The following is a 24,626-nucleotide window of genomic DNA, read 5'->3' on the forward strand; positions in this document are numbered from 1 at the left end:
TAACGAGATCGTTTTATTTCTCCAGAAAAACTCACAGCTGCGTATTTTTTCAGACGCTTTTGTAATACACACGTTTTAACATTTTTGATACATACTGATCATGATGGGAGACACAAAATTTACAGATCGTTAAATAATTCAGTCGTAAACAGATCTGAGAATCTTGTGACGTGATTCAGTGAGTGAGATATATCTGTGATTAAACATATAGGAAACATTCACAGAAAAATCCCCTCAAACCTCAGTGTGAAGAGTGTGTTGTGTGTGAGCCGATTTCTGGAACACACTGATGTGAGCAGAACGTAGAGGTTCTTTATCACAACTCTATTGTACAAAGATCATCATATAATCTAACACAGACACACACAGAGTGACAGAATCACTACACAGTTTATCATACAGGATCTCGTACACTGTGACCAGAGATCATCCTAAGAAAGCTGCTGGACATGCCCCCTGCTCTCATACTGGTCACACTGAGAATCATTTACAAACTTATTGTTGCCGTTTCGGCTTTTCCTTGTTTGGGGTCGCCACAGCAGATCACCCGGTCCACATGTTTAATGTGGCACTGGTTCCAAGGGGATGCCCTTCCTGACACAACCCTTCCATTTTATCCAGGCTTGTGACTGGCCCTGAGAGTTAACCCCTTGAGATTCATTTGCAAAGATTAACCCAAGAACTGACAGGCTGTAACCCGGTGAGCTGACTTCTTTGTTCTTTACAGCTTCAGTTGCTGAGATCAGCGGAAATGTCAGAATGCGTCACACACTCGTTTAGAGCTGGATTGTCTCCTGTAGGTTATAGCAGTGTGAAAGATCTCAGTGAGTCAGGAAAAGATTGTTTGTGTGCCAATTTGCAGACCAGAAACAAGGCACAAATTTCACATCATTTCAAACAAAACTTTATTCATGACATGCTCTCATTGTAAAATCTTCCAGTTTGAGGCCTTTTCTGTTAAACGTCTTTTGTTTTAATCTCAGGCCTCGACAAATCAAACGGCCTGAAGAGTGAAACGGAAAACTGCTGATTCAGCATTGCTTTATTTACTAACACACAACTGAGTGAATTTAATAATTATAGTTAAAGATAATCTAATTAACAGAGATGTTTGGCTTAGAAATTTTCAAATTAAAATTTGAGGAAACTGACACACACACACACACACACCTTCCTGACTCACATGTCATCCTGTTGATGAGTATGTTAAAGCAGTAAGCAGTGAAGTGTGAAAATCTGTGTGTCAGCATGGTGTCTCAGTGATGGTCACTGTTCCAGTGCTCTAACTGGCCTGCAGCAGATAAAATGCTCCAATAGCCAATAGGATGCCACAGACAGGCACCAGGAGGTACTTCCTATATTTAAGCCACACCCCTTCCTGGGTTTCCACTTCTGTGTTGCGCCTATTCTTCTTTCTCTTTCCTTTCTGCCGCTTCTCAAAGGCCTCCAGCTCGGCCTAAGACAATAAGACACACAGACACACACACACATGAACAAATGAGGACACAGTACAATGATAATAGTATTAGACCCATCTTCATGGAGGGAAAAAAATACCTGCTGCTTCTTCAGCTCTTCCTCTTTGATGGCTCTCTCCTCTGCTTCTCGGGCCTGTGCGCGCACACACAAATAATTTCTATTTTTCTCCTGGGAAAGTTATTAGTGTCTCAGATGTCTTATTCTCTCTCTCTCTGTGTGCGTGTGTGTGTGTGTAATGAACTCTGGTAATCGCCATTAGCTCTAGTGTGAGTTCTAAGGGTTTACTGCCTTTGTGTTTGCGTGTTTGTGTGTTGCACTAATGGCCCCATATTTTTAGTTCCCCCAGTGGCAGCACATAAAGCTGAACACACAATAGTGCATTTTACACCCAATCACCATGGTAACTAATTATACTCAGACACACAATTACACACACAAATACTCATTAAAGGCTCGCATACATTTTATTTTATTCCAGTCAGTGCAGTTTTACAGTCACTGAAACTGTGAGAAATTTCAAATGTGAATATTCTGTGAATGGAGTTCCTATTCTCAGTTTTGTTATAGCAGCTATAAACAGTCATTCCCTCTTTAGCCTGTCTTCACCATATCAGTGTTTTCATTTGTTTTCACACATTCCCGTGAATTAGCTACTAATACAGAAACAATAATGTATTAGAAGTGCATTAATATAAACCATTGGGCTATTAAAATTAATCAATACTTTCTGACCAATCAGAATCCAGAATGCAAGAGCACTATGGTGTAAACTGAGAACAAGACAGACTATAAGCATCTCACTGCTGAATTTCCATTCTGCGTCATGTTAAACTCAGCACTTTGCAATGTGACTCATACAGTATATTTATTTATTTATATGTTGTTGTGTGCATGTATGCGCACGAGTGTTACCTCAGCATATTTCCTCTGTAGGTCCTTACAGGTGTCGTCACACACCACCAGATTCTCCTCCTGTCTGGTGTGGGAACAGGAAAACTCCTACACACACATCAACACACACACGTTATTTTAAAGGCATCCATGATGACTAATCATTGTCCTTTCTAGGAAGTCAAACTCTTTGCCTTCTTTTAGTTTTCTTCCTAGGAAGTAGGCTTAGTTTTAGATGTATGCTCAAGCTCCTAGCTCATTCCTCGTGTGTGCTCTTACTTGATAAATGGAAAAGATCAGAGAAAAAAAACAGAAATGAACAGATTTTTTGTTCGTCCAAATGTTTGTTTCTGGAAATGATTTTCATGCTGTTCACTGAACATCTTTAAATCATTTCAGCTGCAACGTTTTAAGCCTTTTCCAATAAATATGTGACTTTGTAAAGACTTTGTTTCTCTGTGACATGCTTCATCAGACGCAGAGAGAGATGAGTCAGATTTATAGCCGAGTGTGTGCTGAGAATAGAGTGTGTGTTTGAGAAGAAAAGCTAGAGTGCAGTGCAAAGCAGCAACACAGGAGGTTAATAATAAGAGGTGCATACATGGACACCTGATTTACAGGTAAATATTATGGACCATATTACAGAGCTGGACAAATTATAAACTCATTATCCAACTCAACACGTTTCAGCTGCAAAAAATGTGTGACAGTTCATATCAGAATGTAAGGAACAAGACAGGGACTTTAGTGAGGACACAATGCATGGTTTTGCTAGCAGGAAAAGAACTTAACTTTATGTTAATGAGCTATAAGTGTGGGCAACATGGCAAAAAAAATCAATCAGCCAGCCCCCAATACTACAACATAGGGTGTGACATTTAATTGTAAAATGTGTAAAGAGACAAAAAAAAAAGAAAGAGAGACAATAGTTTTTAAACATCCATGGCCCTTCAGAATTGTGTGTGTATGTACCTTTTTGATCCTCTTGCATGGACACTTGACTTTCACTCTCTGATTGCAGTTCTCCTCACACTCTCCCATGTGACAGAGCTCCTTACAACGATGCCCACACTTCAGCTACATACACACAAAAACTATTTATTGCATACTGACGATCTAATACTAATGTTATGTGATAAACATATCATGTCAGGAACTGCTAAACCATGCACCATCATTTTAAAGGTGGAATGGCCTCAGTGCCACAGAACCCATTACCTTCAACAGCTTCCTGTCCTGAAACTTACGGCTCTGTCTATGCTGTAGACAGGATTTTTTATTTTAACATGACAATGTGAACGTTCAGAATCATATTTAATATTCTTGAAATTTCAAATCATAAAAAAAACACACGCATGGCTCAGTTTGAGGCTCCTGTCTCTCAGAATGATTCATCTGCAAATTCACGGTTTATTACCTACATCATTACACAATCATAACATCAATCAAGCTTAGCGATTGCTAGGGTCTGATGTCTGGATGGGTCAGGAGCTGTTCACTGCAGGCTAGTGTTAAATATATGACAACAACAACAACATTAAACATAATGTGGACAATCTAATAAAAAAATCTAATCTGAATATTAAATCAGGTGAGCAAACAAAACATGCCAAACACCAGCAATTGTACTGATCCATTTTCCATATGATGCTGTTCCTCAGGGTTCGAGGAATGGATAATAACTCGATTGGCTTTAAGACCAATTGAGTAAGAAAGACATGAAGAGAAAGAGTGAAACAGACAGAGAGGGAGACACGGGAAGTGAGACAATAACAAAGTGTGTGTGTAAAGATGAAAGCATATAGGATGTTTAGGAACCCTGGGGTTTATGGTTCTAGAGTTCTTTGATTTGTGTTTGTAAACTATTCTCTCTCTCTCAGTGTTTACACCATGTACACCACACTCTCACACACACACACACACACACACACACATCTAACAACAGTGTGAGACAGACAGAGGATTTAGGGGAAGGAAGAATTCTTGGGACTCTGAGATAACAACAGGGCATTTACACAACATTAACATGCACACACACAGCACACCTATTCATACACACACATGTTCATACACACGCACGCACGTACATCCACACCCACCTGTTTAGGACACTGGTTTCTGCAGGAGGTGAGGAGTTTTCTACCTTCATCATCAGTAGAGGTCAGCTTCCTGCACACACACACTACATATTAACTGTGAGCTATCAGTATTAGATACACATCAGTATTAGAACTACACTCGAGTCTGAGACATTATCAGCACCACTCTGTGTTTGACCAGTCATTGATCAGCATTGTTTCTAGCTCCACCCACATAGCCCTGTTCAGGAACAAGGGGAACTAAGTTCAGAGTGAGTGAGTGAGTGAGTGAGAGAAAGAGAGACAGACTCACAGGCACTCTATGTACAGGATTGACATCTTGCAGTGGCATCGCTGTCTGATCATCTGAGTGCAGGGGGGACAGTCGCCACGATGACAGGGGAGGGCACATGGGTGGGGGCATCCAGTGGGGCGGGGCTTAGAGCAGCCCTCTTCACAATGTTCACACTCCTTCCCGGCCTGTATACACACACACACACACACACACACACACACACACAGGTCACAGAGACCCTAAATAAAGAAACAGACATGAGAGACATGAAGGAGTGGTGATATACCTCGGTTTTCTCCCTCTTGGGGTCAAAGGTTACAGCATGACACTCCAGGCTGCAGCTATGGTTCCCACAGGTCAAAGTTCGTCCACATGCACGGCCACAGGAGAACGGCACACGTACATGACATGGCACTGGACTCACCTACATTAACAAACATACACACATCACATACACATAGGAATCTGCAGCATTAGTGTGTTCACTAGTCTAGAGAAGGTCATGCTAATTAGCAGCCAGTGAGCTGATAGTGCCAATGAGTGACCATGTGAAATAAATAAAGAAATGAGAAAAGGTATTATGTACATGGTGAGGCATCAGGGCAGTAGAACATCATCTGGAGAAACAACAACCGTGAAATTTATTTTAAACAATAACCTTTGTGTGAACACAACCATGTGAAACACAGTGAAGTGTGAAAGTGCTTTAATCCAGATCCAGCAAAACACAGCATCACAGAACTCCTACACAGCTGTGTGTGTGTGTGTGTGTGGGTCTGTGTGCGTAAGAGTCACAGCTGAAATGCTGACTGTGGATGTTTTGTTAATTAAAAGATATTAAACAGATCTACCCAGAACCCCCTACACATCACCACAGACTGTAGCAGTTGTGCAAGGCTGCTTTCACACTCATACGGCTAATTAGCTCATTTAATGTGCAGGTTTATTAACAATAAACATTAGATATTAAACCACACTGTGTCCAGGAGAATGTTTGGGTTCTGATATGTCAAAGATCTTTGTTCTAATTTTATTTTTCCACAGGCACTTTTTCTTGAAAGTTGATTAAACACTGATGACAATGAGTGTTAAAAAGTGTCCAGATTGCCACAAGAGACTGAGGTACATATGGTCGTGTGACCACACAAAGCTTTATATCAAAATAAACAACATACAGCAAAAAGTTAAAGTAGTTGTTCACTTCCAGTACAAAAATTTACAAAGAATTTACTCACCTCCTTGTCATCCAGGATGTTCACGTCTTTCTTTCTTCAGTCGTAAAGAAATGATGTTTTTTGAGGAAAACATTTCAGGATTTTTCTCCATAAAGTGCACTCCAATGGTTCCTCAAAAACATTATTTTTTTACGACTGAAGAAAGAGAGACATGAACATCTTGGATGACAAGAGGGTAAGTAATTTTTTTCTAACTTTTGTTCTGGAAGTGAACTTCTCCTGTAAGTGATAACTGCGTTTTGTCCCTCTGTTTTTCATAATAATGGTAGAAAGCAAATAGCAATAAGTGGATGCGCACACAAACACACACATACAAATACACACCACAATGTGAAAGTCCAGCATATGACATTTTAGCAGGGCAGTGAGATTAGTCTGGCACTGACCTTTAGCCTTATCTAACACACCATTCAGCTATATTCTGCGTGTCACACATTTTTACACTCACAACACTGACTGTTTGTGTGTGTACATTGTGTATCCATTTGTACTACACCTACACCTGATGCACACAGCTAACACACTCCCACCAGCACCACCCACACACACACTTTTACACACCTGAAGCAGAAGGAGCTACACAGTGACCATGATGCTTAATTTATTTGGATTTTTTTGTTTGCATGTGCATTTTGTTTCTTTAGTGTAGGGGTCTCCAACACATTGCCCCCGACCCACTTCTGAGTCGCTTGCCTTAAATTTCATAGAATATGTACAAAACTGGTAAAATCAAATTAATTCAATAAACCTGTTTAGATTTCATCCCAATCAAACTGACAGACGCCCCTTTCTGGTATTATACCGACTCTGACTCCATGGATAAATCGTTCCTACACTATATTGCCAAAAGTATTCGCTCACCTGCCTTGACTCGCATATGAACTTAAGTGACATCCCATTCCTAATCCATAGGGTTCAATATGACGTCGGTCCACCCTTTGCAGCTATAACAGCTTCAACTCTTCTGGGAAGGCTGTCCACAAGGTTTAGGAGTGTGTTTATGGGAATTTTTGACCATTCTTCCAGAAGCGCATTTGTGAGGTCACACACTGATGTTGGACGAGAAGGCCTGGCTCTCAGTCTCCGCTCTAATTCATCCCAAAGGTGTTCTATCGGGTTGAGGTCAGGACTCTGTGCAGGCCAGTCAAGTTCATCCACACCAGACTCTGTCATCCATGTCTTTATGGACCTTGCTTTGTGCACTGGTGCACAGTCATGTTGGAAGAGGAAGGGGCCAGCTCCAAACTGTTCCCACAAAGTTGGGAGCATGGAATTGTCCAAAATGTCTTGGTATGCTGAAGCATTCAGAGTTCCTTTCACTGGAACTAAGGGGCCAAGCCCAGCTCCTGAAAAACAACCCCACACCATAATCCCCCCTCCACCAAACTTTACACTTGGCACAATGCAGTCAGACAAGTACCGTTCTCCTGGCAACCGCCAAACCCAGACTCGTCCATCAGATTGCCAGATGGAGAAGCGTGATTCGTCACTCCAGAGAACGCGTCTCCACTGCTCTAGAGTCCAGTGGCGGCGTGCTTTACACCACTGCATCCGACGCTTTCAATTGCACTTGGTGATGTATGGCTTGGATGCAGCTGCTCGGCCATGGAAACCCATTCCATGAAGCTCTCTGCGCACTGTTCTTGAGCTAATCTGAAGGCCACATGAAGTTTGGAGGTCTGTAGCGATTGACTCTGCAGAAAGTTGGCGACCTCTTCGCACTATGCGCCTCAGCATCCGCTGACCCCGCTCCGTCAGTTTACGTGGCCTACCACTTCGTGGCTGAGTTGCTGTCGTTCCCAAACACTTCCACGTTCTTATAATACAGCTGACAGTTGACTGTGGAATATTTAGGAGCGAGGAAATTTCACGACTGGATTTGTTGCACAGGTGGCATCCTGTCACAGTTCCACGCTGGAATTCACTGAGCTCCTGAGAGCGACCCATTCTTTCACAAATGTTTGTAAAAACAGTCTGCTTGCCTAGGTGCTTGATTTTATACACCTGTGGCCATGGAAGTGATTGGAACACCTGATTCTGATTATTTGGATGGGTGAGCGAATACTTTTGGCAATATAGTGTACATCAAGTGGTTTAATGCAGCTGTTCATCAATCTTTTTTTACACACAGATGTTTTACATTTTAAACATCTAAAATGTTACTAATAATATTAAATAAACAAGAGTAGCTCTTGGCCACCTTGATTTTATCGTAGCTCTGAAGCAGCTCTCAGAGGGATAAAAGGTTGGAGACCCCTGCTTTAGAGCCTTGGTTCTCAAAGTGGGTTCTGTAAAGTGTTGCCAGGAAGCTCAGCCTTTTTTTATGTAAATTCTGTTAAATCACAACCCAAATGTTGCCTGATTAATATAATGATTAACAAGATGTAAAAAATAACCAGAACAATACTAGAGGAGTCTCACTAAAAAGGAAAAATACACACTCTAACCAGCAGATGTGTTTAATTGTGCGCGTGTGTGTTTACCTCATGCTCTCCGAGACAGGCCCTGTGGAGAGACAAATATACAACATGTCACAATCATTGTGTAGTTTTTGTTCAGCTTCACAGTGTGTGTGTGTGTGTGTGGGGGGGGGTGATATCTCTCTCTCTCACACACATACAGTCTGGCAGAAATATGGCAGTGTTTACTGCTGCATGTTACAAGATTTGTGCCATGTTGATGTTGAACACACACATGCACACACACACACACTCCCCCTTAGAGAACAATCTCTCACAGTACCAACAACTCTGTGTATGTTTGTGTGTATTATTAAACATGAAGTATGGACACTTTACCTCTTTCACTCACTCTTACACTCCTTCCTTCACTTCCCACTCAGTCCTCCACTCCCTCTGTCCATCTCTCCATTGTTTGGTAACTCACTCCAGCAACCCCTTGCTTTGTAACTCCCTCCCTTCCCTCCACACTATCATTCCCTTTCAACACTATTCTTCACTCATACCTTACTTCCATACCTCATTCTTATCTGTATCCCACCCTCTTTCCCACACTCCTGCACCTCATCACCCAACACCGTATGCAGAAATAGGATGGAGTGTGTGTGTGTGTGTGTGTGTGCATATATGCGTGTGTGTGAGACAGTGTGTGCGCGCATACATACGTGGGTATGGGCACATGGCAGGGAGGGCATGGCAATGCCTTGAACTCAAACGCCGGAGCAGTCTGCTGTTCCCACGGACCTGCTAACTGACCCTGCACAACCAACACACACACACACACACAAAGAAGAGGCACAGTGAGAAACTTTCTGCAGTTGCATCACACAGAGCAAATTTTATCACGTCCATCTGGTTGTAAATGCTTTCCTTTCTCCAAGAAACACACACACACACACAAGAAACATGGAAACTCTCATTGAGCTTCCTACTCAATACAACACCAATTCATATCACAACAATAACAATTGATATACAACAATAACATGCAACAACATTATTTTCACCACCGTTGTGACTGTGTGTGTGTGTACTTCTCACCTGGTTGTTGGCTTTGTGCAGCACCTGGTCATGGCAAGGTGCCTGGCACAGGTGTGTACATCCAGGTAAAGGCAGTTGACACACCTGCTTACACACAGGACATGCACCAAAGTGACACCTGTGCTGCTCACGGGAAGGATGATGACATGACGGAGGAGTCCTACACACACGCACACATACACAGAAAGGGCCAACATAAACATCATTACGGAACAACTCACACTCATGACACTGAAAGGACTGTGCAAGTGTGTGTGTACCTGCATATTTCTCTGCAGCGTGGAGGCTTCGTACTCCTCTCTCTTCCACAGGGAACACTCAGAGATGTGGAACCACATGCACATTTAACCTGTACCACCTCAGGACAGGGGTAACAACTCCCTGAAACAAACACACACACACACACTCTATAGATTATGAACTGATGAAAGTTCAGCTGTGGATTACAATATGAAATGCAGTACTGTCACTTCAGAATTCTTTGAGAAACTAAACAACTTAAACTACTCTGGAACTGTCCAAAGAGTTTCATAACCACCTGAAGAGTGTTCAGGAATGCTATGAGGAACTAAAGAATAGTCTGAGGTGTGTTTGCAGGAACTGTGACCATCATGATGAGGGCATTGTTGGAGGATGACTTCACATACAGTTCTCACGTTTCTGAAGTGGTGCCTAAGAAAGGTTACTGGGCTAAAGAGATTTTTGGTTTTGGTTACAGGTGGGGATCCAGAGGGGTCACAAGAGTTCAAAAGAGGTTTGAGGATCCCAAACAAGGTTTCTAATTTACTGAAAAGATTGTAGGGTTCCTCATACAGCACAGTAGTTCCTGCAGCTGAAATCATCATGCAGGGTACATGATACGGGTGCACCTGTATGTTTGTGTGTGTGTGGTTAATGAGTTTATTTGGTGGAGATATCGGTGTACTTTATATTTTGAAATGAGAAGGACTGATGAACTCTGACTGAAGTAAAGAGCACAGCAGCAAGCTGACATTTTGATAAGAATACACATGGACACATTGTTCTGTAAACCACTTAACATTTCGCACACACATACACACACTCATACAGAGCAGAGAAAGTCAACGACTGACAAATAGACAAAGGAGTAATTAAAATCAGAGTGAGATGACCTATAAACTGTGACTCTCTTAACACTCGTCTATGGCCTTATCTGTCTGTCAGTCACACACACACACACACACACACACCCCTCCCTACATGAACAATAATCAAAGGTCAAATCACTAAAATATCAGTGCTGAATACTAATTAGTGCTGTTGTGTAGAAGAGATGCAAGTCTACCAATACTGCAGTTTGTCCACTTGTTAGTGTGTTTACGGTAGTGTGTGTGTGTGTGTGTGTGTGTGTGTGTCTGTGTAGGTTACCTTGATGACAAATAGAGGGGCACTTGTGGTTCCGGCAGCCCAGTGTTCTGCCACAACTCAGATCACAGGGTGGACAGTTACCTGGGCAGCACTACAACCAACACACACACATGGTTTTAACTAGTACAACATTACAAAAGTGTTTGTGAATTACAGGGATTGAGAGAGAGAGAGAAAGAGAGAGAGAGTGTGTTCACCTTCCTCTTGCACTGGTGTCTGTTGCAGCTGCGCATCTGGGTGCATTTCGACTCACAAAGATACTCCTTATGGCAGGGCATGCGCTTGGTGTAACGGCCACACCGACACTGCTTCTCCACCTCCTACACACTCAACCCCACACACACACACACACACACACACACAAACACACACACACAGAGTCTATCATAACATGCCCCCTAGTGGTGAAACCTGAAAACACTGGAAAGTTTAAACGAATGAACATAAGCAGAGTATAAAAGTGGTGTGTGCGTGTGTGTGTACCTGGCGGCAGGTCTCACAGGCTCCTCTATGGCAGCGCATCGAGCAGGCATGTAAGCTGCAGTCAAGTTTCTTATCACAGGTGTCACCACAGGTAGGAACGTCAGCTGTACATGGCAATGCACACTCTGACACACACACACAATACGTACTCACATTAATAAGACACAACAATACACAATACACAAGTGTGTGTGTGTGTGTGTACACTCACTGCTCTTGCCGCATGGACATGTACGGTTCCCTGCACGAGGACATTCTCCACATATACCTGTGTGACATACACGCTCACATGTGTGGTTACCGCATGCCAGAGGTCGGCCACACACCTGCACAGGTAACACACAGAGACGGTTACACTATTAACAAGAGACAGGAGAGGTTCTAATTTCAAAATCTAAGAGGTCAAAGGTCACCTGGTCACAGTGCCACACAGGACTAGCACACTGACGCTCCACCTTCTTCCTGCCACAAACACACTTCTGCACGCTCACTCTCGGACATGGCTCGCACTCACCTGTGAAGGGAGAGATTTACTTGTTTAAGTTTGCTCAACAGATTTGTGAGTTTGAGACTGGGTGTGCAGACTGGGTGTGTTACCTGTGTGACAAGGGTATGTGTAGGTTTGGATTTTGCAGATGTGTTACCTGCATGACAGGTGTGTGCGCAGGTGTGCATCTTGCAGGGTAATATGCGGCCACAGATCTTTCCGCAGTTCCAGGCTTTATTACTGCAGCGGCGTGGAACAGGGGCTGCTTTCCCACACAGGCATGACACACTCACCATCTTTGGACATGGAGGGCATGGGCCTAACACACAGAAAAATAAATTATTATAAATATTTTTAGACAATTTCGGTTTGTTATCATAGTGAGAGTGTGTGTGTGTGTGTGTACCTGGATGGCATAGCAGAAGGCAGCGATGTCCACACGGAGGTTTAAACTCTTGGTCACAAACCTGTCCACAGGAATGTGGGAGGATCCAAGGGTCAGGCTCAGGGTCCACCTTCTTCCCACAGTAACAGTAATAACGAGTGGGAGTTTGCTGAGGGGTATACTGATGTCTGCACTTAGGACTAGAGAGAGAGAGTCATTAATAATACTGTGGATGCTAAGCAACAAAATCTATTGTATAGACAATCACCATATGCCACAAATTTATCCAGTGTGCTCTGATTGGTCAGTGTGTGCTTGGTCTGTTTCTCACCAGGGCCAGGGGTGATCTTTTTTCCCAAAATCCTCATCAGTTACTGAGGAGACGAGGAAGATAGAATCTTTAGCCCACTTCTGAATACATGGGATGTGGAAGATACAATAACAACCTACACAGCTCCACACCTGAGAGGGAACAGGGCAAGCAATGGCAATGTATTAACTCCTGAACATGTCAAAATGTGTCTTTCGTGTGTGTGCGCGCGTGTCTCTAACCGCTTGTGTCCTCTTTACAGAAGCGATGCAGATGAGACAGGTAATTGCTCCGGACTGGAATGCCTCATTCAGGTATTGACGAGTTCTCTCCAGGTCTGACACATCTCCTCCTGAACACACACAACCGACAGCCATTACTAATTTAACTTTTATGTTTGCATTGTGAACCACAGGCTTCATAAGACAGATGACCACATTACATCACTACAGTGAGATTTGTGATGGATGATGGCTGCTTATTGTTAAAACCATTCCAAGCAAGACTTCCATTGGGTGCCATTACTATTAAGCCCTGTGTCTACTCCTGCTCTGGCAGGGAAATGGGCATGAGATCATGATGAGGTCTGACCTGTCTGACTGGTGTACGTGGTTAGAGTCGACTGTAGGATTCGGCCTCGTTTCCCAAGCACTTCATCATCATCATCATCATCATCATCATCATCCGAAGAGGAGCTGTACTGACTCTCAGCCAGTCGCTGAGCAGCAGCCTGGTTAGACTTCCTGATCTCGTCAAATTTGGACTGAGAGGACACAGCTGGAGGGAAGATATAGGCAATGGTGTTAGGAGTGAGAATTTTAAGAGTGTGACGTCTATGACGTCACTCTTACCTGTACCTGGTGAGGGTTCTGCTTTGGGTACTGCCGTGACGGCAGAAGCGGCCCTCCCTCGCCCCAGTCTCCCTCCATCCTCCTGCCTCTGCGGTCTCCATGACGACACATCACCCACAGCCTGACCGCGGCCACGACCCCGGCCCTGCTGTCGCCAAGCGGGCTCCATGGAGGTTTCCTTGGTAAGGAAAGAAATGGCATAAAACTCAGTCGAGTCTGCATCTCAAATGCTCCCTAGGTAAGTGCACTACTCCCAAAAAAATATACACTACATAGGATATGAGAGGCACAGGCCGAGCAATTACGAATTCAGGTTCTTTCACTCTCTATCCAAGTGCAATATATGGAGTATCTACATGGCTCATACACTCTATGTAGTGCACTAGATGTTTCAGAGAGTTTGGAGATTTAGCTGTCTTAGTCTATATAAGTGCACTAAACAAAGTCTATGTTTATTTTTCTACAAAGTATTACAACGTTAAAAACACAGTTACAGATTTAAAGAATCTGAAAAAGCTAATCTTTTAGGTATACATTAAAAAAAAACAGCTAATTAAGGTTATATTACCGATTTCCAATCACACTGATATTCAGCAGTTTCATTCAGGTGCTATAAACATCTCCCACCCGTATTCCGACTATTCCCACCTCCGGCGCGAGCGCTAAGGTCTGACGAGCAGCTCGACAATTGGACGCTTTTGCTGTCCATTTAGTGCGCTGTGCACGTGTACACATATCCAGGCAATCCTACAGCATGAGGCGGGACTTGCCGGAAAACAGTTAGGAAAAATATTTGCGGGTCTAGTCATTCGAACTCACCAAGCTAACTGGCTAGTTTGCGAAATTAGGAAATATTAGCCAAACTATGACTTAGCTGCAGCATTTTTATACACGCAATTCTTTGTTCTTTTGTGCACTATGTTGTGAAAGAAAGCTGTGATTTTTGTGGAGTTTTGTTTCCTTGAACCTACCGTTTTGTTTCACACGCTCATAAGAATCTGAGGTAGCTGGGTCCCCACGCGCTGTGGACATGCGCAGTCGAAAAGGGACCCAATGCATGATGGGAAGTGAAGTCTTTTACCGAATCATTTGACGTTCAAGTAAATAGGAAGAAGGTGACTTTAAAAAATACAACTTCCGGTTTAATCCAGAAATCGCAACGTGTCTTGCAGAAGTTCGCGATTTTCATCATCCTTTAAAAAATGTCGATTCGCGCGTGCGCGAAAGTTTTAGCCCCCTAACGCAATAATAAATAACTTTGTGACGTTAAGACTCAGTTGACCTTAATCACAATAATCATTTAATCAAAGCTGGCTGGACTAAAAAATGACCGACGAGCCAATAGAGAGCTAGTTTACAGATTAGCTGACTAAAACAGTGAAATAATATATGTGATGGAACTTTAGCATGGCTTCAGGATGGAAATATTTTACTGATATTCTGTACTGATATACCTTACTGATATACTGATCTGTAAATGTTAATATTGACAGTACACAGCAAAAGAGTTGAAATAAACGTCTAGACGTGTCTTTTATGTACAACTTTACTTGGAGTTACACAGACAGGACACATCTTTTCCAAAATTATTTATTTATTGTTAAACAATACATTCAGTTAGATGTGGTTTGGCATGTACCTACAATTTCCATGGTAGAAATATCTATACATACATGTATAATGAAATAACATGCTTTGCAGTTGAAATACATTAAATATAATACATTCCAAATAAAAGACTAAATGGTGTATAATTTCACAGGATACAGAATTGTTCTCTGGGGTCTGGGAATCTTTGTTCACGTGGAATTAAACTGTGTTTTAACCTGCATCAGACAGAGCCTCCTTTAAACTTCTCATTCTGCCTTTGCATATTTTTTATAACGTCCATTCCTCTTTCATCCCCTCGTTTACTCTTTAGAAATCCATAGATTCACTTCTCTTTCCCAGCACTGTTTTACTTTTCATCTTTCTTCTCCTCTGATTATTTCCCCCCTTTCTCAGGAGCAGGCAGAACCACTGGCTCTGTTTCAGTCACCTCGGTGAGGGTGGCCTCAGTGGAGGTGGTGATTTTACTCTCCAGTCTGGTGACACGTCTCTTCAGGCGGCTCTGCGTGGCCTCATGTTGAGCAAGTAAGCGGGCGAAACGCGTCTGCATGTCGTCCAATATCGTGCCGATCTTTATCACTTTCTCCTCCATGTCCTTGGGGTCTGGTCCCTGTCTTGCCACCTCAAGATCCAGCAGGTTGTCCTTAAAAACATACACACAAATAATACTTAAAAACTACAAAACATGTAAACACATTTAATGAGCCAGTGGATCAGGCTGAAAACTTAGGACGGTACATAAATAAGAGACAAATCTTGTGTAGTCAATGCTTTGGCACAAAATCCTGTAAGTTGATTAATGCAATAGAAGCACTCTAGGACCTATAGGACTGCACAAGTCCTTCAGAGGTACAGGGCTGCAAGTTGACATGAAATACTGTCAGTTGTTTAGCCTTGCATTTACTATCTATTAAATGACTAACCCTTGGAAAGCAGGTTTCCTCATTGTCTTTAGGGACGTTCTTAATGAAGGGTCTAAGACCAGGAAGGTTATTTATTGTTGCTGGTCACATCACAGGATCCAAAGCCAACTAGTATTTCATTGATCTTATTCTTTAGTTTCTGAAAAATTTGGGCCTTATTTCCAAATTATCATACCTTCATGAGGATCTGGCGTCCCTTTTCTTCCAACATAGCCTTCGCATCTGGATATTCGGTCAGTGCCTCCATCAAGTCGTCCTTGGAAAGGCAGAACAAATCAGAGTATCCAATGCTGCGTATGTTAGCTGTTCTTCGGTTTCCAGCTTTGCTGCCTTTGATATTAAGGATGCTGATTTCGCCAAAGTAGCTTCCATCACTGAGGACAACAAATTGTGTGATGCCATCATCAGCCACCACAGCAAGCTTTCCTTCTTTGATGATGTACATTTCACGGCCAATATCACCTTTTTTACAAATGTAATCACCAGGACTGTAAACTTGCGGTTGGAGCTTCAGCACTAGTTCGACCAGAAGCCCTGCCTCACAATCGGCAAAGATTCTCACTTTCTTAAGAGTGTCCAGGTGAACGTTGATGGCGATTTCTGCTCTCAACTTGTCTGGAAGGTATTTGAGCACTTCCCTTTCATCTACAGCCTTCTTATTGGTCCAGAGGTAATCAAACCATTTGATGACACGTTTCTCCAGATCCTTGGTAACGTTACGAAAACTCATGTACTGCTTGATGGCGTCAATTCGAGCTTGAAAATCTGCTCGTGCTGCGTTCATGTTTGTAATCATGGAACCCACATTACCAACGATTGTAGCAAAGATCAAAACTCCCACTAGGAAGTCTGTAACCACAAAGAAGTACTCAGAATCCTTCTCAGGAGGTGGAGTTTCACCAATGGTGGTCAAGGTCAAAGTGGACCAGTACATGCTGTAGGCGTATTTCCTCACCAAACGGCCAAATTCTGGGTCCTTAATGTCCGGATAGACGAATCTATCAGCACCGAAACCAATAGCTTTGGAGAATGAGTAGTAGAGGCAAGCATTCCAGTGGATGATAATTACGATGTACATGACAAGGTTGGAGATTCGGAAGACATTGGGAAAGTTGGTCCTTGTTTCTGTGCGCTGGAAAAACTCAGAGAGGCGGTTGACCCGGAAGAGCTTGTTCATGCGGATCTCAGGGTAGTTGAGGCCGACAACAAAGTAACAAAGGTCCGTGGGAATCATAGAAACGAGGTCCAGCTTGAACTGGATGCTCTCCATGTATCGTGCACGAAGCTTTTGTTCGTCTTTGACCAGCAGACCCTGCTCCAGATACCCTACAATCACACATCACCTGTCAGTATCATCTTCACTGCACTTATCTCATAGTATAAGTGTCGCTCAGGATTGCTCACCTGTTCTTGTCCTGAAGACCATGTCTGCCAGGTAAACCAGGTCTGCTAGTAAATCAGTGATGAACCATAATAATAAATAATCATGCTGTAACTCCTCAAAACAGGCTCTAAACAAGAGAAGAGAAGACCGTCATCACCGGTCTGATCAGTAGCACAGAACATTAGGACCAGGCAGATGAAGTGTGTTGTGTACCTGGCGATGATCAGAACCCAGTTATACATGACAGGGCAGGTGATGACGAAGAGCCAGTTGTAGTACATGTTTCCTGCAGGATCGATGACGTAAATCTCCTTCGGCCTGATCGCACATCAACAAAATATTATAGTGACTCGGCAGATCCTTCAAAACACACTCTTATAGTGAACAATACAACAAAACTGAACAACACCTACTCCTCTTTCTTGGCTTTCTCTTTCTCCTTCTCTTTCTCCTTCTCTTTCTCCTTCTCCTTTTCTTTCTCCTCTTTGTCCTTCTTCTTCTCTTTCTTTTCCTTCTTTTCTTTTTTTCTGCAGTAATAAAGTCATGATGAGTCACACAGGTGAGAAATAAAGCAGATTAAGAGAAGCGGTGAGTTTCTCCTCATGTATATGGCCAGTTCTTACTCTTTTTTCTCTCTTTTTTCTTTCTTCTCTTTCTTCTTTTTCTCTTTCTTCTCCTCTCTGCAAAGCAGCACCAGAGCAGCAAAGATTACACATATATCGGTGTAGTGTGTGTGTATTAGTCTCTTGATTGTATAGTTGTATAGCAGTGTGTTACTCACTCCTCATTGTTGTTGCTGTTGTTGACATTGAAAAGTGCATCAGCTCCAGAGTGCTGCCTCTTTCTTCAGACAAAACACACACACACACACACACACACACACAGAGTTAGTTATTGAAAAATGCTAAATAGAAATTAATAAAGAGAATAAATAATTATAAATAAATTTTAATTCAGTCATCAGAAGTGAGCCATAAGATGGATGTGTTGCTCACGTCCTGTCCTCTGCGTTGCTCACGGTGACCTCCTCCACCCCCTCCAGGAGGATTATGGGAGGTACAAGTGGCTTCACGCTATTCGACATGGCAGCTGATTGGCTGAGCCACCTGTCAATCAAAAACAACTGGCATTTAATGAATTAACTGTGATTATAGCAGGAAATGTTGGTGTTTATATGGCAAAGTTCAAAGGTGAAACATGGCCAGGTTTCTGTTTAGAGGGTTAACTGTAAAATTTTGTGACCTGGTGTGTAGATGATCAGTCAATTAACAAAGCTATAATTTATTATTATTATATATAAATATCTAAATATTATTATTATTGAATGTAAAATACAAGTTTGTCAGCACATATGAACACAATTCAGTAATACAATAACAAACTGTACAGTCTCAAACATACATTTGTATAATTGCTGTGTGTGAATATGTCCATTTTTTAAAACCATTTATAAAAGAATACTAAAATCATGTGACTTTATCCATCTTTACATGACCGACATGCCAGCTGATTGGCTGAGCCACCTGTCAATCACTCACTAAAGACAATTTAGATGTTAAAGCAAAGTCATTACCAGTCATGGATTTTGGATTTGAAATGTTTCTTTATGGGTTTAAACTGGAAATGTGTTGAATTTACATTAGTGTCTGTGAGTAAAATAGAAAACAGAAAAATGTTATTATTAAGCAATAATAATATTTGTTACTTGACAAAAGTCGGATATTTCACTAGTAGCTCGTTTCTTTAGGCATGTTTATAAACTGCACAAAAAGGTGTTCAAGGATAAAAATAACATTAGAGATTAAAGAGGATTTTTAACATAACCCCATGTATATCTATAAGAATTTCTAACAGTTCTACAGAAATCAAGAGATTTGAATAAATATGGAATGAAATGAAATAACCTCAGATTAAGAGATTGAGTTTGAATACATGAGTGCGGTAGAATAAAGCAGAAGTGAAGAATAGAGAATAATCTACTCACCTGACGCTAGCTTCCAGTGGCTACTACACACCTGACTGCAAGTCCTCCATCACAGATACACATCCATACAGGAACATCAGAGAGGACACGAAGTCATCATCCCACACACACACACACACACACACACACACACACACACCTGAATGAGTGTTAATATCACTGATTTGGGGTTTTTTTGCCAGCCAGTGACATGGCCTCCATCCAACTGACAGAAGATTTCACACTGGGAAAGTGGGATTGGGGATTAGACAGGACACACACACACACACACACACACTCAAACACATCAGTGCATCTAAATATGGATGAGGTTGATAACAGAACAGCTGAGATAGATAGATAGATAGATAGATAGATAGATAGATAGATAGATAGATAGATAGATAGATAGATAGATAGATAGATAGATAGATAGATAGATAGATAGATAGATAGATAGATAGATAGATAGATGAACAGCCAGAAAAGTGAAATGAAAGAAATAAAAAGAGTTCAAATGAAATATATCAGTGGTTAAGCTGTAAATGAACAATGAATAATTATATACATGTGTAGGATGAAATCATCAGTCAGAGTAACTTTCATGTCTGATGTGAAGAGAAAAACTCTCTCTCTCTCTCTCTCTCTATCTCTCTCTCTCTCAGGAATGCATTTAAAAATGTAACGTTAGATTTATATTTACTCTGAATATCAGGGGAATATGGAAAATCATGTTTCTTATACAGAGATGATGTTCAGGTTATTATAGAGCTGTGTGTGTGTGTCTTATTCAGTGTTTCACCTTGACCACGTTACAGTAAGAACAGTGAGGATTACTGGCTCACTAGTCCAGATTTGAATGTATTTGTTGTGTCAGCGATGAACTGATAGCACATAATCCTATTATGTTACACACACACACACACACACATTCACACACACACATACTCTATTTAATACAAATTACACAACCAACTTTTAATTCATTTTATTATAATTTTGAAGCCACCACAAAAACATCTTTAACTTACTAAAAGAAAATGAGTTCACAGTTTACAGAATGATTTTATTACAATTTTATAATTTCAATTAAAATTTAGGAACAAATTAACATGGGCCATCAAAATACACCAAAATCAAATCATGTGTGTGTGTGTGTGTGTGTGCACATCCACCCATCCAAGCCTCAGGTTTGTGTCCTCTGACCTGCACCCATACTAGGGGGCACTTTTCCAAGAGGGTAAGTTGTTTCCTGGACACCTGCAGGAAGGACAGGGCTAGGAGTGGTGCCAGGGGCAGGGCCTGGGGCAGAGGTGGGGTGGAGCTGCAGGTGACCTGGGTTAGGGTCAGGATTAGGGTTGGTCTCAGGTTTAAGGTGAAGGTTAGCGTTGGGATTAGGGCTTAGTTCAGCATCAACACCACCCTGTCCTCCCTCCACTATTCCCATGTTAGGAATCTCAGCACTGATCGGCAATATGTAGATCACCTGACAGAGAGAGAGCGCAAGAGAGAGAGAGAGAGACAGAGAGAGAGACAGAGAGAGAGAGAGAGAGAGAGAGACGGGGAAAATAAAATGAACTACAGTGTCATTAAACCGATTTAAATGACATTCTGAAAAGGTTTGTGCATTAATTGTATGTGTAAGTGTGTGTGTGTGTGTGTGTGTGTGTTTGGACTGTTACCTGAGCATCACCCTCCTCTGAGCTTGCGGAATTGGACTGAAAGGAAATTGTCACAGTACACATTACATCATACCATGTTTTAAATAGTTGACACTAAATTGCAGCTTGTTACATATATACCACATTTCTATTAAACAACAATGTTACCATGACAACCACCATCTGCTTCTCACTACCTTAAATTCAGCTAAGTGAGAAAAGCCTTGACACTTCAATTTCCACATCACCATTCACAAACTCACATACTGAGCGCTTATGTAGCCCCGACCCTTTTCCCAGTTCACACAAGTACTGACAAAAAACCTGTGTTTCACCTAAAAACACAGTGTGAAGAAACTCACCAGTGCTGCTGGCTGAGCAACAGACACCACCTGAAACAACACACACACAGTTAAACACAAACACAAACACACACACCACAAGTATAATCTCTGAGATAAAGAGAGTGCATTGAACCTGTCTCTGTCCTCCAGCTGCTCCTCCAGCAGGCGGCGCCCACACAGGGACAAAAATCTGGTCAGTCTGTACAACACAGAGTTTATATTAGAGAGGGTGTAGACTGATGTTCATGATTCAATGTGTGTGTGTGTGTGTGTGTGTGTGTGTGTGTTACTCACCACTCCAGGCTGCAGAGGGACCACACCAGGAATGGAGTTCCAGACTGGTGGCAACACCTTAATGCAAACCCACACACACACACACACACACCATTAATAAGAGAATAATGTAATATTAGAAATTCTAATGTAGTTCTGCTGATTATTTTCTTCTAGCTTCACCTCTGACTGTTACACACAGTGCTGACACTGGAGACTCCTTCCACACATCATACATCAATCTGTTTATTATCTTTAGAGTGTGTGCTGTACATGTGAATTAGTAGGTACTAAGGAAACGATAAGGTATATGAGCGAGTGCATTAATATAAATCTGCGCTACAGTCAGAGCTGTTATTAGAGAGAATTAATCAATCAGATTAATTATACATTATTATGACCACCAATCAGAAGGTGTACGTTTGTATGTTACCTGTCCCTGTGGGAGGGGATTCTCAGGTAAGGGTGTGTCAGGTGAGACTGTTGGTAGCTGCAGGAATGGATTGTTCACATTCTGATTTTCCAACAAGTTCTGATTCGTCATCTGTGGAACACAGAACTCATTAATACCTAGAACCCATTATTATTTGAACACCACAGTTGAATCACTGAGCACTCACGTGTTGCTGCTCGGGTACTGTGAGTGTCTGTTCAGGCTGAGCCGGTGGGTTCTGGTTCCTCTGTGTTCTCCAGTCAGTATTCACTGGTACTAGAACCAACTGTGGTCCATTTAAGCCAAGAACCCTAACAGGGACCAGGAGGGTATAGCCAGGGGAGGATTGGGACGGAGCCAAACTCAGCTGTGAGGAAACCTAACAGTTAAAGATACACTTCTGTTAGAGTGATAGTTTTACAGTGTAGTGTTAATGTACACAACAGTGTTAATGGACAGTGTGTATGTAGTGTGTATATGTATAGTGTAGTGTTTATACAGTGTGTGTATATGTATAGTGTAGTGTTTATACAGTGTGTGTATATGTATAGTGTAGTGTTTATGTAGTGTGTATATGTATAGTGTAGTGTTTATGTAGTGCGTATATGTATAGTTTAGTGTTTATACAGTGTGTGTATATGTATAGTGTAGTGTTTATGTAGTGCGTATATGTATAGTATAGTGTTTATACAGTGTGTGTATATGTATAGTGTAGTGTTTATATAGTGTGTATATGTATAGTGTAGTGTTTATGTAGTGTGTGTTTTTGTATAGTGTAGTGTTCAGGATGCTGTGAATTGAATTAGGGAGAATGAGTAAATAAAACAGTTTAATACTCACAGGAAAAGCTTCAGTGATCCTCAACACACACAGCAGCAGCAAAGACACCTGCCTTTCCATTATTACTGTACTTTACATCACACACAAACACACACACACACACACACACACACACACACACAGATCAGACTCCAGTATTATTGTAGTATATTTATTAACAGTATTGAGGTTTTGTACTGTAGAGCAGTACTCTACACTGACTATACTACACTCACTATACTACACTGACTACACTACACTGACTACTGTATACTACACTGACTATACTACACTGACTATACTACACTCACTATACTACACTGACTATACTACACTGACTATACTACACTCACTATACTACACTGACTATACTACACTGACTATACTACACTCACTATACTACACTGACTATACTACACTGACTATACTACACTGACTATACTACACTGACTATACTACACTCACTATACTACACTGACTATACTACACTGACTATACTACACTCACTATACTACACTGACTATACTACACTCACTATACTACACTGACTATACTACACTGACTATACTACACTGACTATACTACACTCACTATACTACACTGACTACACTACACTGACTACTGTATACTACACTGACTATACTACACTCACTATACTACACTGACTATACTACACTGACTACACTATACTGACTACACTACACTGACTACTGTATACTACACTGTCTATACTACACTCACTATACTACACTCACTATACTACACTCACTATGCTACACTCACTATACTACACTCACTATACTACATTCACTATGCTACACTCACTATACTACACTGCACTACACACACAAGACTCACAGACATCAGATGCCATTTCTGATCTAATCTAATCTATCAGTCCAGAAATGCACTCCATTGCATTAGAGATCATACTCCATCACTACAGTACTAGACAGGTCAGATTCAGTTAGCGATCAGACTCCATTACTGCAATGAAAACCGAGAGTGGCAGTGATATATAAGAGGTTAGGTAAGGGCTTACCTGTGAGCAGCTCTTCAGTCCCATGTACCTCTGAGGCTTCTGTGGAGTGACAGAGCCAGTGGACGGTTTTTAAACCCTCCAGCCAGCCACACACACACACACTCGGACAGCGAGACAGACGGCCATCATGTCTCTCTGACTGTGGTGGAGACGTTTCCTCAGCGTGAGAGATTAGACAAAGACACTGAGTCAGAGCAGCCAAGTGTAAAAGCTCTGCTAAAACCCCAAATTATAAGCGGAGAAGTGTGAAGAAACGGATGTGTTCATCGCCATGTTACAGAAATATGCTAATACTACTGCTTTAAATTATTTATAAAACAGCAGACACACACACACACACACACAAATAATGTGAACAGGAGTCCAGGTTTGACATTTACAGCCAGATCATTGCAGACAGGAGTTTCTGAACTTGTGTGTGTGTGTGTGTGTGTTGTGTAAGGATAAATGCGTGATTTAGGAACATGTCTGAAGTTGCCTGTACAGACGCTGAGTGTATGTTTAAGAGCACACAGAAACACTGTACACATGCTGACAGAATAAAACACTATATGGAGCAAAGTTGTGGATCAACTGAAAGATTATTGCAGAAACACAAGCAATAAAATCAACAAAACCCTTTTTAAAATGAACACATTTAGAGCTGGAAAGTCTCTCAGAAACCCAGCAGCGTTCTAAAATTTGTCCCTCAATGGTTTGGCAATCGGTTTTATTAATGTAGGGATTTATAGGAAATCTGGAGGTAGATTTAGATCCCAGAGATGACAGCTATGAGAAAAAACCCCTGAGATGT

At 41.7% G+C, this 24,626-nt stretch overlaps 3 protein-coding genes across 6 annotated transcripts; all 3 read right to left on the reverse strand.

Annotated features, from left to right (window-relative positions):
- Window positions 1–1,027: 1,027 nt before the first annotated feature.
- Window positions 1,028–14,451, reverse strand: nfxl1 (nuclear transcription factor, X-box binding-like 1). 3 transcript variants are annotated; one of them, XM_058410795.1, is made up of 23 exons: window positions 14,355–14,451; window positions 13,384–13,561; window positions 13,124–13,309; window positions 12,775–12,884; window positions 12,554–12,684; window positions 12,244–12,422; window positions 11,995–12,156; window positions 11,764–11,864; window positions 11,562–11,676; window positions 11,351–11,475; window positions 11,065–11,187; window positions 10,868–10,958; window positions 9,739–9,859; window positions 9,479–9,638; window positions 9,103–9,194; window positions 8,462–8,483; window positions 5,030–5,167; window positions 4,762–4,928; window positions 4,470–4,539; window positions 3,343–3,447; window positions 2,392–2,478; window positions 1,558–1,611; window positions 1,028–1,456 (listed from the first exon to the last, which is right to left on the reverse strand). In XM_058410795.1, exons 2-23 carry the CDS (start codon window positions 13,550–13,552, stop codon window positions 1,283–1,285), a joined length of 2,682 nt encoding a protein of 893 aa, XP_058266778.1. In that variant the 5' UTR covers window positions 13,553–13,561; window positions 14,355–14,451; the 3' UTR covers window positions 1,028–1,282. The 3 variants fall into 3 exon arrangements, with proteins under 3 accessions (XP_058266778.1, XP_058266779.1, XP_058266777.1); XM_058410796.1 differs by lacking the exon at window positions 14,355–14,451 and adding an exon at window positions 13,952–14,089 and having other exon boundaries at window positions 13,390–13,561; XM_058410794.1 differs by lacking the exon at window positions 14,355–14,451 and adding an exon at window positions 13,952–14,089.
- A 687-nt stretch (window positions 14,452–15,138) lies between these two features.
- Window positions 15,139–18,382, reverse strand: cnga1b (cyclic nucleotide gated channel subunit alpha 1b). Its single transcript, XM_058410367.1, has 8 exons — window positions 18,294–18,382; window positions 18,080–18,142; window positions 17,922–17,978; window positions 17,712–17,825; window positions 17,512–17,616; window positions 17,319–17,425; window positions 16,090–17,240; window positions 15,139–15,634 (listed from the first exon to the last, which is right to left on the reverse strand). The coding sequence occupies exons 1-8, from the start codon at window positions 18,380–18,382 to the stop codon at window positions 15,368–15,370; spliced, it is 1,953 nt and encodes a 650-aa protein (XP_058266350.1). The 3' UTR covers window positions 15,139–15,367.
- A 1,890-nt stretch (window positions 18,383–20,272) lies between these two features.
- On the reverse strand, window positions 20,273–24,420 carry si:ch211-149b19.4 (uncharacterized protein LOC100149596 homolog). 2 transcript variants are annotated; one of them, XM_058410363.1, is made up of 9 exons: window positions 23,834–24,420; window positions 22,813–22,877; window positions 22,160–22,351; window positions 21,973–22,083; window positions 21,561–21,617; window positions 21,400–21,465; window positions 21,285–21,314; window positions 20,944–20,979; window positions 20,273–20,747 (listed from the first exon to the last, which is right to left on the reverse strand). In XM_058410363.1, exons 2-9 carry the CDS (start codon window positions 22,870–22,872, stop codon window positions 20,448–20,450), a joined length of 852 nt encoding a protein of 283 aa, XP_058266346.1. In that variant the 5' UTR covers window positions 22,873–22,877; window positions 23,834–24,420; the 3' UTR covers window positions 20,273–20,447. The 2 variants fall into 2 exon arrangements, with proteins under 2 accessions (XP_058266346.1, XP_058266345.1); XM_058410362.1 differs by having other exon boundaries at window positions 22,813–22,882; window positions 23,834–24,418.
- Between the last annotated feature and the right edge of the window lie 206 nt (window positions 24,421–24,626).

The sequence above is a fragment of the Hemibagrus wyckioides genome, linkage group LG15 (genome assembly GCF_019097595.1).
Source record: "Hemibagrus wyckioides isolate EC202008001 linkage group LG15, SWU_Hwy_1.0, whole genome shotgun sequence".
Lineage (NCBI taxonomy): Eukaryota > Metazoa > Chordata > Actinopteri > Siluriformes > Bagridae > Hemibagrus > Hemibagrus wyckioides.